General features: G+C 39.1%; 1 protein-coding gene across 4 annotated transcripts in view; it reads right to left on the bottom strand.

Annotated features, from left to right (window-relative positions):
* Positions 1 to 579: 579 nt before the first annotated feature.
* Iws1 (interacts with SUPT6H, CTD assembly factor 1) overlaps positions 580 to 15255 on the bottom strand; it is a 42374-nt gene continuing 27698 nt past the window's right edge. For 2 of the 4 annotated variants that reach the window (XM_013142534.3, XM_013142535.3), the window contains exons 9-15: positions 14205 to 14287; positions 12572 to 12701; positions 11627 to 11744; positions 9518 to 9629; positions 8897 to 8953; positions 6334 to 6445; positions 580 to 943 (exon numbers count right to left, since the gene is read on the bottom strand). In XM_013142534.3, coding sequence (XP_012997988.1) covers positions 812 to 943; positions 6334 to 6445; positions 8897 to 8953; positions 9518 to 9629; positions 11627 to 11744; positions 12572 to 12701; positions 14205 to 14287 — 744 coding nt within the window. In that variant the 3' untranslated portion in view covers positions 580 to 811. Of the gene's footprint in view, positions 944 to 5705; positions 5864 to 6333; positions 6446 to 8896; positions 8954 to 9504; positions 9630 to 11626; positions 11745 to 12571; positions 12702 to 14204; positions 14288 to 15255 lie in introns of all 4 variants that reach the window. The other 2 variants (XM_013142536.3, XR_010050753.1) reach the window with 2 other exon arrangements.

The following is a 15255-nucleotide window of genomic DNA, read 5'->3' as shown; positions in this document are numbered from 1 at the left end:
AAGGTTTTGTTGGTATTGTATTCCAAGCCCAACTGGGATCCTGCACTTCAGCTCTGATACTAAGTGACCAAAGCCAGTGTTGAGCTGCACTGATTTAAGGCTCAGGCCTTACCTCAAGACTGAGCCCAATTCAGATGTTGGCCCCAAGTGAGGTCACCGTTCTTTCAACAGCTCTGATTGGTTACAAGGTGCCTGTGAAGGGCGAACCTCTTCATTCAAGAACTTGCTAAAATCTGTCAGAGTTTGAACAATACACATGTTGTCTGGAAGGTAGTATAGAACACCTAAAATCAGAGCTCTCAACTGATGCTGCACTAAGCAGGCAGAAAACACACAAAAAAGGTCCCCTGAATGGACCTCAGTCTCATCTTACATGATTACAGATCTTTCCATTGACCATTCTCCAATCTAAAGCTGCTCAGGGGTCAACCACAGTTGCTGTCATTAGCACAATACAGATATTTCGATCATTTAGGAAACCCAAGGGACCCAGGGGTATCACAGTTCTTTCTCACTCTCCAAGGACCAAACTCTGGCTCCAGTGAGAATGCACTCTCTAAGACAATAAAGAGACAGTCCCCCAAACCAGAACGAAATTTTATTGTGTAAAGCATATAGATATGGCTAGTACTCTTCTGTACAAAGTACACAAGTTTTAAATACAACTAAGAGAAATATGAGTCCTATGACAACATGTGGTACACGCTGAACCATTTACAGATACACTAAAAAAATTTTTTAAATATCTTCTTCTCCAAAGAGTCCATTGTGCATTTCTCAGAGCAGAGATGGGGATGTATCCCAGGCAAGGTCACAATGGCATTTTATTGCCCTCGATGCTGATTTTCACTGCGTGTGCAGATCTGCTTTTTTTCCTGATATCTGTGAATTTTCTCATCTGCTTATCCAGGCGACTGATACCTTTCTTGGAAGTTGCCTGAAACTAAGAATGGGGGAAAATTAAAGAGCAAATTATTAAAATATGTAAATCTAGTTTTGTTGTTCATCTTCTACCTGAAGAGAGCCCCTAGCTCTAGAATAACATAATATGCTGTGGTCATCTGAGGCACAGAGCAAGTACACACAGTGTTAAAAATACCTATTAAATTCTCAAAGAAGACTAGTTTTGCAGTTGCCTATGCCTTACTTTTCTTTTTGCTGCAGTCTATGGAAATCCAGAGAGAAGGGGAAATACTGTGACTACGAGTTATCCCAGGTCCTTCATTTGCATTACACCTGACTTCTTCCCTGTCAAAGAGTAATGTGGGGCAGGGCACCTGACACTTTCAGTGTTGCATAGAAAACAATGGCCTCCTGCAGGGAAAAAAAAAGTCTCCTCAGGAATAAAGCGTTAAGCTAGAGCACCGGAGATCTAGGGTTTCAGACTTGAGGTGGATCCTTAGCTCTGCCTTGACAGCTTCTGAAGCCTGCACGCCTTCCAGGACTCTTCCCAATTCCCTCTTTCCCTTTGTATCTAAAAGGTTTAGTTGTCTTTTTGGAGTTTTTCTCTATTTTGAAGAATGTATGTCTTGGAAAGATGTGGTCTCCAAGAAGTCAGTAGTCTTTAGAAACACTGGATGTTCTGTCACTGACGTCAAAGATCAATGTCACCTCTTCTAACTGTGGTTCTAATAACATTTAGGAATGGTGGTGATTAAAGAGATGGGTTTTTGTTTTTCTTTTTACCAGATGTTCATCAGACAATGTTCTCTGAAGCTCAATTCAAAAGAATGCTAAGTTGGGCTGAGACACTCTGGGGCAAGTGTCAAGCTGATGATACTCAGAATTCTGAGTTCAGAAGTCTTCCAAGTCTTATCCCACCTCTAGATTCAGTCTTGCCCCAACATCAGCATAGCTCTAGGCAAGAAAATCTATGCCATTCTTTAGCATCCATCCATCCTAGTTCCAGGAACATCCTGATTCCAAATACCACTTTATAACTGTCTCAACATTTGGTACTAAGTGTTCTGAGTTAGCATAAAAACTCACTGTGAGATGAGAAAGAGCTGTGCCACATCGCACTATCCCTCAGATGTCCTGGGCTTTCCTGAAGATGATTTCTTTTTGGGCAATGTGCTCTTCTTTTCTTTCTTTCTTTCTTTTTTTTTTTTTTGTCTTTTTCCTTTTTATTGGTACCAGGGATCGAACTCACGATTGCCTGCTTCCAGGGCAGGTGCTTATGCCGCTGAGCTAAATCCCCAGCCCTGGGCAATGTGCTCTTAATTTTAGTACTTGGAATTGGTCTACATCAGAAGCCTCTACTACTCAGATCTCTGACTACCATCCAGCTCCCAGAAGCCCCACACACTAAGCTGGCCTCTATCAGCCCACTTCTGGACCCTTCTTCCAAACCCTGAGCCCTGACAGATCTGTTCAACCCCGGCACTGGCACACACTTAGGCCATTACCATTCTACTTCTGTTGGCACTTAGTTACCCCAAGCCTGAAAACACACAGATCCATAGTACCTAACAAACCAGATTCTCATTTCCTCCCTAGTTGATCAACTCTATACCAATACTTCTTAGGACAACAAAAGTAGGTGATATACTGGTTTATCAGAGAAAAAATCAAAAGGAATTGAAAGGATTAGCAAAGAGGATTTAAAGTTTATACAAAAACATGCATTGTTTCTGCTAGGTTTTGTTAATTCTAAAAATTACTCACAAATTAGATAAACATTCAAGGTAGTATAGTAAATTTTACTGTGTTAACAAAGAGTGACAAATCAGAAACCACAGAGGAATGAATAAAGAGTATTACATATTCATGTAAAGGTCATATGGACTATTATGTAACCATAAAAATACTCTACAAAGTGGTTTAAAAGCTGAAATGATCGGCCAGGCATGATGGTGTATACCTGTAATCCCAGTACTCAGAAGACTGAGGCAGGAGGATCTGCACCAGGCTCAAAGCTAGCCTGGGTTACAAAGTGAATTCAAGGCCAGCCTGGACTACGTATCAAGACCCTGTCTCAAAAAACAGAAATGAAACAAACCAAAAAGCAAAGGATGAAATAACAACCAAAATTACAGCAGTATAATTTCAATTATGTGAAGTATCAACAGAAAAAAGGGCAGTAAATCAAATTGGTTTTAAAAATCAAGACTATGAATGATTTTTCCTTTTACCAATTCAAATTTTTCTACAAGTATAAAACTTAAGTTTAGGGGCTGGGGATTTAGCTCAGCGGTATAAGTACCTGCCTTGCAAGCAGGCAGTCATAAGTTCGATCCCTGGTACCAATAAAAATGAAAAAAAAGACAAAAACAAACAAACAAACAAACAAAAACCCCCCAACAACTTAAGTTTAAGGACTAACTGGAACACATTTACAGTATTAAATTGTTAACACTGGTGACTCAGTGGAATAGCAGAGGTTGGGGAATGGAGGTCAATCCACAGTTTTATATTTATATAAGCGCAGTTTATTTAATATTTTAATGACAGGCTTTAAATTTAAGAAATCTATCATTATAAAGAAAGAGTTAATATAGCTATGAGTTACTTGGTCTGTTTATGCTTCCTAATGCTAAGAGTCTGTTGGGCCAGGGACCAAACTCAGGACTTCATACTTGCCAGGCAGGTACTCACACCAATGAGCTAAATCACTGTTCCTACAGTTTCATATTTAAAACTAAAAAGTTTAAAACCGAAGGTTTTACTAAAAGCCGTTTATCACTCTAGTTTTCTTCATGGATAATGATATTTCTAATAATACTCATTAGTGTCTGTACCAATATAAGCATTAAGAAACCATGCAAGAAGCCTTCTTGAAGTGGGAAACAGCATTAGGAAGTTTATGGATATTAAGAAGGTAACATGGGATCATCAGCACTCAAACTTTTTGTCCTCATCCTCTTTTTGAGACAGGTTCTCTTTATGTAGTTCCTTTAACTATGTGAGGCCTAGGCTGGCCATGAAGTCACAGCAATCCTCCTGGCTCAGCCTCCAAAAGATGGGGTTTGACTCTACCACTGAGCCAACCTCTAGATCACAGTGTGACTTAATAGAGCTTCACAGGCCAAACTACAGCCTCAGTTCAAGGCAGCACAGTATGACTGTGAGGTACTGGAGCAGGCAGGGAGCATCCCAGAAGTTTCCTTTTCTCAAGCTCCCGTGGGAGGTCAGGTCCTTCTGCTGCACCTCTTCCTACAGGGAGGGGGAACAGAGACAACAGCAGCAGCAGACAAGCATGCGCTCCTTGGGAAAAGGAATGCTTTGGAGATGACTGGCCTTTTGCCTTCTGTTACACTTTCTTGATCATACAATACTGTATTTCTTGAAAATAAGGCTTAACCAGAAGATAAACCCTAGCATGATTTTTCCCCAAAAATAAGCTCCAGAGAAAAATACGTTCACTGCAACACATGATGACTATATCATGTGTATACTACATTATACAACAATATTAATACGCAATTGAAGATATACAAATAACACTAATGATGTTAGTATTTAAATAATACAAATGATAATTATTTGTAAACACCCAAGTGGGTGCCTTTGGACAAGAGGTGAACACCAATGGAAACAGATCAATGAGATTCATTACTGAATGACCAATCGGGGCAGACACAGTGCATGAATGACACATGCAAAGAGACAGCAGGCGTGGGTCTAAGGGAATCTTCATAATCCAGTGCGCCCATGCACTGCAGTGGTGCGATGGAGGCAGGCTGCAAAACAGCTACTGCTGGGTGACAGGCTGGGAGAACGGCTGACGGGCAATAGAGACCCAAGAGATTCAGGCCAAAATTTAGAGTTATGACAAATTTTCCAGATGATGATGTGACTGTATCTGAATAAATGCAGATTTCTGTACATGAGTAAATGTGTGTTGCTGTACATAAGAAAAGACATTCCTGGAAAGTAAGCCCTCTTGCATCTTTTGGAGCAAAAATTAATGTAAGACCTGGTCTTATCTTTGGGGAAACATAGTAGTTTCCAATTCTCAGAAGAGCAATGGACAAGAAAATACTACAAAGAGCCTAAAAAGAGGTAAGAGACAGTGAGAAAAGAGAGGAAGTCAAAAGATACATAGAGGAAGAAGTCTTTGGGACAGAAGTAGTCCTCCTATATCTTTTTTTCAGTAAATAAGAAAGCAGGCTGTTATAACAGTTGCTTGACAGCATAGTGAACTAGAGGGAAGGTAAAGTCTGTGGAAATCACTGCCAAATCTGAGGCCAGTGAAACAAATGGTAGCAACACGTGTAAACTCTCATACTGCAGCAAAGGCGCCACACAGAGCCAATGAATTTGGCTTACAGTCTAGTTTTTTCTCAACTGTGACCACGTATTGAGTAAGCTTTATACAGTTTCTCAATCATGTTCCCGAGCCATGGATAGCAGGAAACTAAGCCATCCCCCTTCCACTAAGAAGCCATCAGCCAGTGTACACACCTTTACTATAGATCATGATGACTCTAGGCCGTGACAGAAGCCTTTTCCATTAAAAAACAGGCATGAGATAGGAAGAACATAATGCCTACCACCTATCAGTCTCCAAAGGTACTGACAAATGAACAGACTTACACATTAACTTCTAAATATTAGCAGGCCAGGCCTGACTCAAACTGCTGTTAGGGTCACTACGTTAGAAACCAAAACCAGCCAGTCTTTCTGGTTAGGAAAGCACAGGCACAACTGCTCCACTTTGCCAACACTGCAAGACCATGCACAGCCATGCTTCCTGGAGATACCTCTTAGCTACGCTCTGGGAGGGCTGCGCCTACAAAGGCATCCTGTTGCCTTCAATGCTGAACTTGACCGCACGGTGCACTCTGCTGAGCCGTTTCTGCTCTGCGAATCGTCTTTTATGCTTTTCCAATCGGCTTAGGCCCTTTTTAAGAATACTAGGCTGGAAAGAGTGGTTCAATGGAATAAGAGAGATTAACAAGAAACAGTATTTGAGAAGGGTTTATAATGACAAAGGACGTTTCTAACCTAATTTCACAACAGAATTGTTCAGACAGCTGCAAGAGAAAGGGAAGACGGAACCTACAGAAGCAAGAAAACTGATTCTTACACTATTCTTGACAAAAACACTGTACCAGAACATTCTAGGGCTTCCAAATGTCCTTGAAATACAGAGATTCAAACTGGTTTAAGTCTGAACAAAAGCTTATCAGCAATGAACTTTAGTCTTGGGTAATACTTTTCTCTACTTCAGATTGTCAGACCTGCAATCTGGCTAGATAAAAGGTCAATAAACAGTTCGCTACAAATCAGATATACCTTAAGAACTAAAAGGCTTCTCAAATGTAAACAAGAAACTCTCCAATGGCAATCTGCACCTGAGGTCCACCTTGCTCCTCTCTACTCACTTACCCTGGATGACTCCATCTCCACATTCCACTTGGGCCTGACGACATAGTCCTTGTTTGAAGGCATGGGGACTCTTGCTCTGGCACAGAATCCAGGATCTCCAGGCCTAAGAGCCCTGAGAAAAGAAGGAGGAAAAGCATGCTGATCACACAGTCAGCCACTGGGGAGCCCAGAAGCCAATGCTTCAAAAGTCTCCTCAGGCCACTCAGGCTCACCACCCACATCCCTGCCCTAGCAGATCTGTGGCTGTCTTGCGGGAATCCCCCAATGCCAACTTCCTCTGCATTCATAGGAGTCCTCTTTGCTCTCTTTAGGCTCAGATGGCATTATGCCTTCTCCTTTCAAGACAGCTCTTCCAGCAGCTCTCTGAATCCCAGATTTACTCATCTTGTGGAGTCTAAATGAGCCCCCAAGAGCTCTGTGATCCCACAATTCTCATAGTTTTGCATGTGCAAATCACACAGTTAATTGCCATGTTTTTTGCAGAAATCATTGAGATAATTACAGATCTACATGTAGTTATAAGAACCGCTCTTTTTAGCTTAGTCTTTCTGGTGCACAAGCACACCTGCTCCACTCTGCTAACACTGCATAACGATGCATGGCCATGCTTCCTAGAGATACCTCTCAGTTATGCTCTGACAGGTATCTCAGCATGTCTACAAAGGCATCCTCTTGTCTTCAATGCTGAACTTGATGGCAAGGTGCACCAAAGGTATCACCTCCCAGAGGTAACCATGCAGTATCACAAAATACAATCCCAAGTGGTTTTATTTACCTTTCATCACTTTTACTTGTACTCATCTGTGTATCTAGCTCACAAATCTGCTCACAAATCTGAGAGGATCTACACAAAGCTAAAAGACAACCACTCTCAAAAGGAAAGCCCCTCTGCGGCTGGCTGGGTACCCCATCCTTGGGTACTCCCTCTAGTGGTCAATGGAAAGCAGCATATCTAGTGAAAAGGGAGTCAAGGGTAGAAATTCTAAACTGTTCTACCTGCTTGTATAGTCAGCTTTCCATTCCCCAAGCTTAACAGGTTTTTTTGTGTGTGTAGTACTAGGAACTGAACCTAGGCATCATGTATGCTAAATAAAAAAGCACTCTACCACTACATCCCCAGCCTTTTATACTGCATTCTGAGACAGGGATTCATTAAATTACCTTGACTGGCCTTCAATTTACAATCCTCCTGCCTAAGATTCTTGTCATGCTGAGATCTCTGACATGTGCCACTGTATCCAGCTCTAGTTTGCCCTTTTATTTTCTGGACTTTTTGAGACAGGGTCTCACTATGCAGTTCAGGCTGGTTCTGAACTCTGTAGCCCAGTTGGCCTCACACTCACAACAATTCTCCTTTCTATAATTTTCATATATCTGGCTAGCCAATGAAAATTCTCCACAACTCTTTTTTGCTCCTTGAAACCACTGTCTCGGCACCAAAATTTATCTCTAAATATGATACAGGTTGCTTCCTCTAGCTCATCTCCACCCTCCTCTTACACTCTGGATGCTAACTGCCAATACAGCACCAATGCTTCCTCTTTTCCCTGACTTTGTATCCTGTGCTACTACTACTGTCCACTGCACACAGCCTCACTCCCCTCCAGGCGCTGCTCCAACATGCATGACCACCTTCTTTCTCCACTTGCCACTGCTTTGTGAAGTTGATCGATTCATTTCTTTCCTTCTTTGTATGCTAGGGGTTGAACCCAGGGCTTTGCACATGCTAGGCAAGTGCTCCACTACTGAGCTACTTCTTTAGCTCTGTTCAGTTTCTTCCTCTAAACTCTTTTGATTCAACAATTTTTCTAATATGATGGTAAAGTATGTCTCCAGCCCAAATCCCAATTTCCAGACCTATGATATCTAGAGAAGCAACTCATTAGGAATCTCACATTCAATTGCTTGAAATGGTACCCACCAATAACCTTAAATCTGCCACCTTCTTAATTTTAGTGAATGGTAACAACATCGTCTCAGTATATGGATTAAAATTTTGGTTGGAGCTGTCAATTCCACCGGAATTCTCCCCTACTAAGTCACCACTCTGGCCACTTTGCCTTTCCAATGTCACTCAACCTTCTATCCCTCTGGGAATATCTCTGTTGAGTTGTTTCTCAATATCCAATTCCACTGGGCCTAGCTCTTCCTACGTGATGCTGTCAACATCAGCATTCAAAAGCAAGCCCAATAGCTTTATACCTAGGCTCAAAAATGTTCTATGGACTCAGAGAAGTGAAAAACCACTCTTCTTGATTTTGTTTTGTGCCATTCACTCCTGGCACCACACTGCTTGCTCTCGATCACTTCTGTCTACCTGCCACTCAAGACAGCAGGCCTTGCACACTGACCCCACAGCCTAGCCCCTCAAGCCTCTACACTTACACCCCAGAGCACAGATGATTTGCTTTTGCATTCCCAAAGCTTATCAAGGAGTCTAGTACTGTGAAGCAGTAACAAAATCTTTTGAATGAACTATTAATTTTCCAAAGCACTATTTTTCTTAAAGTAGCCCACAGAAACCTATATATGCTAAGAAGAAAAATTAATACAAAACTCTTACTTCTCCTCTCCTGTTAGCACCTTTTCCAGATCTCTTCGGGGTGTCTGGCCACCAGTGCTAGGAAAAGAGTAAACAGTGAGATATTGGGAATTACAGACTCTTACAAGAACAAACCAAAATACTAAACTTAGACCATACTTAGCCCCTTTATTGGAGCAGGGAAAATAATGACTAATCATTTAAAAGTACTGTTCATTCGCCTAACAGGTTCCATGCTGTGTGAGCCTACTCTGTGTGTATGACCACGACTCTGTCCTCTGGGATGTAACTGTGTCCAATATGTTCCCCCATACAAAACAGTAACTTTTTTTTCTCCAAGACTTTGCAGATGGATTAGAAAAGTCACTTTCTGCAAATAGCTGAAACATAGTCCAAAGAAGCATGAAAAAGGCCACATTTCACCAAATTTACCCAGAAAGGTCTTGGTTTGGGGTGGGGAAGACTCTTGCCATACAGTATTAACTTTAACTAAAAGGATATTATGAATTACTTTCTTCTCAGACATAATGAACAGAGGAAAGACAAAACCCTGTTTGCTGATAATTCCATGATGACACCGCCTCATTTTCCCAAACACAAGCAACGACAGTTACTCCGCTTACTCATACCTGTCCCTCATACCTGCTCAGTCTTCGTCGTTGAGGCATTTGTTCTAGATCTCTCTGCTCCCTTTCCTCTCTTGTCATTCCTTTATAGTTTGAGGTAAGACCAAATATAGGCCGAGACCACTCATCTGCAACAAGGAAAAAACCCCCATCACTTAGCCCACAAAACACTATTTTCTCCTACTAAGCTTTTAAATAACCACGTCCTTTACCACGATGGCAAACCTTTCATAGCCTTCAATGGTACAAACAGCCTGCTGCCACACACATGCTATAGGTTAACCACCTCTGCTTTAGACCCTCAACATAGTCTTTTCTTAATGATGCTATGATTTCAGGCCCATTCACAAGATAAACACAACATGCTATCAGTATCGTGACAAATTCTGAATGATTCTGGAAAATGGTGCAAAAAGTCCAATTCAATCAGTAATCACCAGATTTGAAGAAAAAAAGGTATGACTTGCTTTGACAGTCATAAACTAGGTTGAAATTTTATAAAAACCTAATTGTCTTTAAAAAAAAATAAGTCTAAAAGAGAATTTGATTTCTAGATTTACCCTGCTAAAAATAGGAAATATTTAAATTCTACTCTTACCCTAAACAAAAACAGGCTATTACTTTCAAAATGGATTAAATTTTTAAAAAATTGTACTTTTAATTTAAGGCACCATGGCACACATCTTTAATCCTAGCACTCAGGAGGCTGAGGCAAGACTGCCCTGAGTTTGGGGGCAGCCTGAGCAACATACTGATTTCAAGGTCAGCCTTCACTACAAAGATAGACCTTGTCTTAAAAAACCAAAAGAATAAGAAAATTAAAAACAAATAAAAATTACATTTTCATTGTATGATATAGAGACTGTATTTCCTTAATCTTAATACAGGTGCTAAGGTGACCAAGAAAAAAAACACAACATGCACACTGTTCACTTAGGAAAGGTCCAGAGGTACCAAATGATATTTCTGTCTGAAACATAATGTAACTTACTGCTGCCTTATTATACTATGTAAACCAGAGAGCTCCTTGACACAAAACAGGCAACTGCACCATGAAAGAGGCATGGATTCTCAGGGGTCTATATTATCTTCTAAAACCAGTCCATGAACTTCCACCACAGGATTCAGAATCACTATTGTTAAGTGTAACTCATGGATACCAGAGAATATTCTGTTTCTCTCAGTCTGGGGGGAGCTGAAAACCACTGCTTAAAAGCAATAAAAAACTTATCATTCAATACACAGTAAACTGCAGATGTAAATTGCAGAACAAACATGATATTATGTCTCTGGCTTATAAAAGACACTTACATTTCTCTAACAGTTTTGAAAATCTTAAAAATGTAACAGAAAGATAATTAACTGTTTCCAAATACAGGAGCAGTTACTTAAATTTCTTTCCAACATGAAGCATGGGAAGATTTAAGCAGGATAATGAAAACAAATACAGATTTCATTCTTAAAACGGAAGGATTACAGATATAACATGGCACTTGAATAACGAAGTGTTTGAGTTAGGCTTTAGATTTCGCTGGCATTATTAAATATTTCTGGAGAGCATTATGCAAGTAATAATTGAAGTGATAGTAGGGCTAACATTTCCTGAGTACTTCCTATATGCTAAGTTTGCACTTTATAAAATTCCTCTCATCTGATCTTTACAATAATCCAAAGAACTCATATGGCATTTTTACAAAGGAGACTGAGCATGAAGTTTAAATCCTTAGGCAGGATATGCAGCAAGGGAGGTGATAGGTCTAAAATGGGAACCAGGGATGGCTAACTCTGGGGCCTAAAATCTATTCCCTCCATGTTTGTGATCCATGCATGACTAGACAACACATGCTACCAATTCCCTATGATGAATACAGTCAGTATGTATCACAAATGTGTACTACTGGAAAAAAAGAAAACACAAGCTTTTACTTGCTATGTTTAATACTGGACAGCACATTAAGTATGCTGGGAAGCATTTTAAGTATAACAAAAAAAAGCTAGTACTTATAAGAAGCTATCAAATGTTTCTATTCTATTTGACTCATCATTATTGGTAAAAAAATACAGTTAGCTTTTATATACATCTTTTTATATAGACACAAAAAAACAAAAAGCAAAATTTACATACTGATTAATTTCCCTGCCATGTCCTTGTTGGCCCTTGATTCCTTGGGGTGCTTATAGAGATACATCACTGCTCGTCCAATCCCACTATGTTTCAGGGTCTCCTGGCTCACACTAGGTAGCTGGGGAACACAAACACATACACACAAATTAATTACTCAGAAGCTGGGAGCTCTGCTAATCTATGCTATAAAAGACCTGGTTCATTCAAAGCAGAACAAGTTTTAAAAGTCCATTTCTAAGATCTATAGATACTCAACACACAGATACTCTTGTGTTCACATGAGAAGTTAAGTATTGTCACTAAGTAAAAATCTACCAACGTGAGAAAGTGTGAACCAAGCATACTTACAAGTAGCAGTTTAATACAGGAGTTGGCACAGGCCTCAGAAGTCAACACACCTAAGACTGAACCCAAGCACAGCCACCTGCCTGCTATCTGACCTTGGACAAGGCATTTAACTTCTGAGTCTTCATTTCCTCATCTGTAAAATGGAGACAATATGCCTACCTTACAGGTTTATTGTGAGGAATAGGTGAGCCAAATCTTACACAAGGCACTTGCACAGTGCTTGGCACACAGGAAGTTTTTGGGAATTCCTTGGTGAGTTCCAATAGCTGGCCCAAGGAATCAAAGCCATGCACAGTAGCCTAGCTCGATTCACATGACTCTTAACGTGGTGTTCTTTCTACTTCAAGTGCCTCTCCAGGCAATGTCTACTACCGAACTACTCTTACGGAGATATCATTGCTACTTCAACACAACAATTATAGAACGTCATGGATTCTTCTTTGTATGCTCATTTTATTAGGTAATTCCTTTTTCTAATCCCTTTTTAGAAGGCTTTGGCAGAAATAATTTGTAAATACACAGAAAAATACTGAGGTTATGAAAATACAAACCGTATTACATTATTAATGAAGCACAATCAGATTATCTGTTGCTAACCTCTTGCAAAATCTTCAACAGCTCCTCTCGAATCTTAAGTGCTGGCAAACTCCTATCTGGTAGAGGTGAGAGCCATTCTTTAATGGCAGACATCACACCACTGTCAATAAATGTTTCTTTGAGGTCTTGCCTGAAACAATAACAATAGCAAAGTCAAATCTATGAACCTTAGTTCCACTGTATCCCCCTCAGACTTTTCTGACATGTTTAGTGATATTTCAAAATACCACCTTTAAAACAATTATATATATTCACTATTACTGGGCTTCTATTCTAGTCTCAAAAGCAGAATGAAATTAAGTTCTAATTTTCTAGACTTGACCAGCAAAGATGATTTGTCGAAAATAAAATCAGAATAGCCAGCGATTTAACTCAGCGGTATAAGCACCTGCCTGGCAAGCGCGAGGTTGTGAGTTCAATCCCTGGTATAAAAAATAAAAAAAAATAAATAAAATCAGAATAAAGTCAAATCACACAAGATAGATTAGTTGTAACATGAATGGTACTTTGCTCATTCCATCACAATTTCTTAAAACAGTTTGAGGAGGTACAGAACCAAGAACTGTGCTATTCTTTGCAGAACAAATTAGCCTTTATTTCTTTTTAGTTGTAATATTATTTTGTAATGACAAGTGAAACAAACATCTTACCAAAGAAAGAATTTTAAATGTACACGGAATATAACTCCTCCATGAAAATGTTCCTCCCTCATCAACCAATCAGCACCATTTCCAGAGCAGCCACTTTTATTTCACTTTTTAGGACTTTTACCCTATCTTCCCTTCCCTTTTCTTTCTTTTTTCTTAGGGCTGAGGATTAAGTCAGAGCTTTGAACATACTAAGCCGATACACTACCAATAACCTATACCTCCAGCCCAAGTTCTCAAGACTTTTTAAGGCAAGGCAAATCTAGAAACAAGTTGTTTGATAAAGAAGAGCTAGCCTAAACACTCTATTTTATAAATAAGAAATCTGAGGATCAAAAGATAATTCTTTCAAGGCCATAAAGCTGGGCAAAGCTAGTACTTGAACCCTATGTCTTATTTCTTGCTCAAATAAATTTTCTGCAACAGGGTATTCACCTTCTAGGACAAAAACTAGGATGGGAAATTTTCCTATCATACATATATACAGATAAAGTCATAAAGTGGCTAAGAGGGCTTCGTTTAGTATATTATCCTTCTAAAAATTATATTTCTAAAGCAAACTTAAGTTTTTAACTTAAAATGTTTAAGACAAATCTAACTTCAGATATAGATGATCGATGTATATGGACATACTAAGTTTTGAACAGCATATGTGCTACAAGTTGCTTCGCAAGATTTGTTTGGTTTTTTAACCACATTGAGAAAACAGAAGCAATTTTACCAGACCCCAGACTGTCGATAAAGAATAAAATTAGTAGTTTGCAAAGTTTTCTTTCATTAGTATCAATTTTCTATCAGCCATCAAGAAAAAAAAAATATAACTGAGGAAATGTTATTCATTATTGTATTTCTGTCATCTGGCAGAGACTATCATCATTTATACCCTTTTCTTGAACCCTATGTCTGTTGTATTGTAGAATACTAGTACATGGTTTGAATATCATTCCATTAAAGGAAAAACTTTTTCAAGAAAACAAAATACTTACTTTTTAAGATGCATAACCACAGTAGGCAATAAAGTTAATTTTTTCAGAGCTGGCTTTTTTTGATTGTTCAACTGTCTGTCTTCCTATTCAGAAAAAAGAAAAAAAATTTTTTTTAAAAAACAGTCACTAATTGTTACTAATGAATTGTAATTCTGAACCTTAAAGTAGCAGCTTCTCAAAGAAACTACAACTTTTTGTAGGGTATGGTGGCATGAAATTGTAATCCTACCATTCCGGGAGGCAGAGCCATGAGGATAATAAGATCAGCAACCCCCTTGGGCAACTAAGTAAGAACGTGTCTCAAAACAAGCCAAAAACTTAACACCACCAGCACTACCACTACCACCAACAGGGTTGGAGACATAGACCAGTGTGGAGGCTTTGGATGTAATCTGTAGTGAAAAAACTACGATTTTTCTTACAAGAGAGGATAATTAAGTATTAATATGGTCCTGCAGTTATCTGGCTCATTAAATGACTTAGTTACTGAGGAATCACAGTGTTCATATGTTATAGAACAAAGAATAAAGAAATGGTCAGAGGAAACCCGAACTTGATGACTTTGCTTTTATTTGCGTAACTCTTACATGCAATACTGTAACATGTAACAGAACAGAAAACTGCAGCACTGTGTTATACAGTATAATCAGCAAAAATTACAGTATTATATAAACAAAGTGTATTGTGCCCCCCCCCAAAAAGATGGGTCCTAAGTCTGAACAGATAGCTTGTTAAATGAGGAATGTCTCTGTATGAATAGGTATTTTTTGTATCTGTATCTGTCTGAATCAGTCAAACCCATAAAATTATTATAGTTAACTTCAACAATTCTAAATGGAGACACAGTTTTAATTTAAAATACTGGCAGAATTATCAAGTTTTCAAAGAGTTCATTCAAAGGACAAATTATTACAGCTGGTAAGTTTTAGTCTGTCTTCTAAAATAATCTTCCAGACATGACTTGTATGCAGTGTTTCCAAATAAGACTACTGGTAGTTACTTGGGTAATTTTTATTTTATAGTTATGAAAAATGTCAAATTCCACAAATAC

This window comes from Cavia porcellus, unplaced genomic scaffold (assembly GCF_034190915.1).
Source record: "Cavia porcellus strain 051 isolate PalLab524CR breed Dunkin Hartley unplaced genomic scaffold, mCavPor4.1 scaffold_12, whole genome shotgun sequence".
In the NCBI taxonomy this organism is placed as follows: Eukaryota; Metazoa; Chordata; class Mammalia; order Rodentia; family Caviidae; genus Cavia; species Cavia porcellus.
Note: the sequence above shows the minus strand (reverse complement) of the source record. Positions and strands in the feature narration are given on the sequence as shown.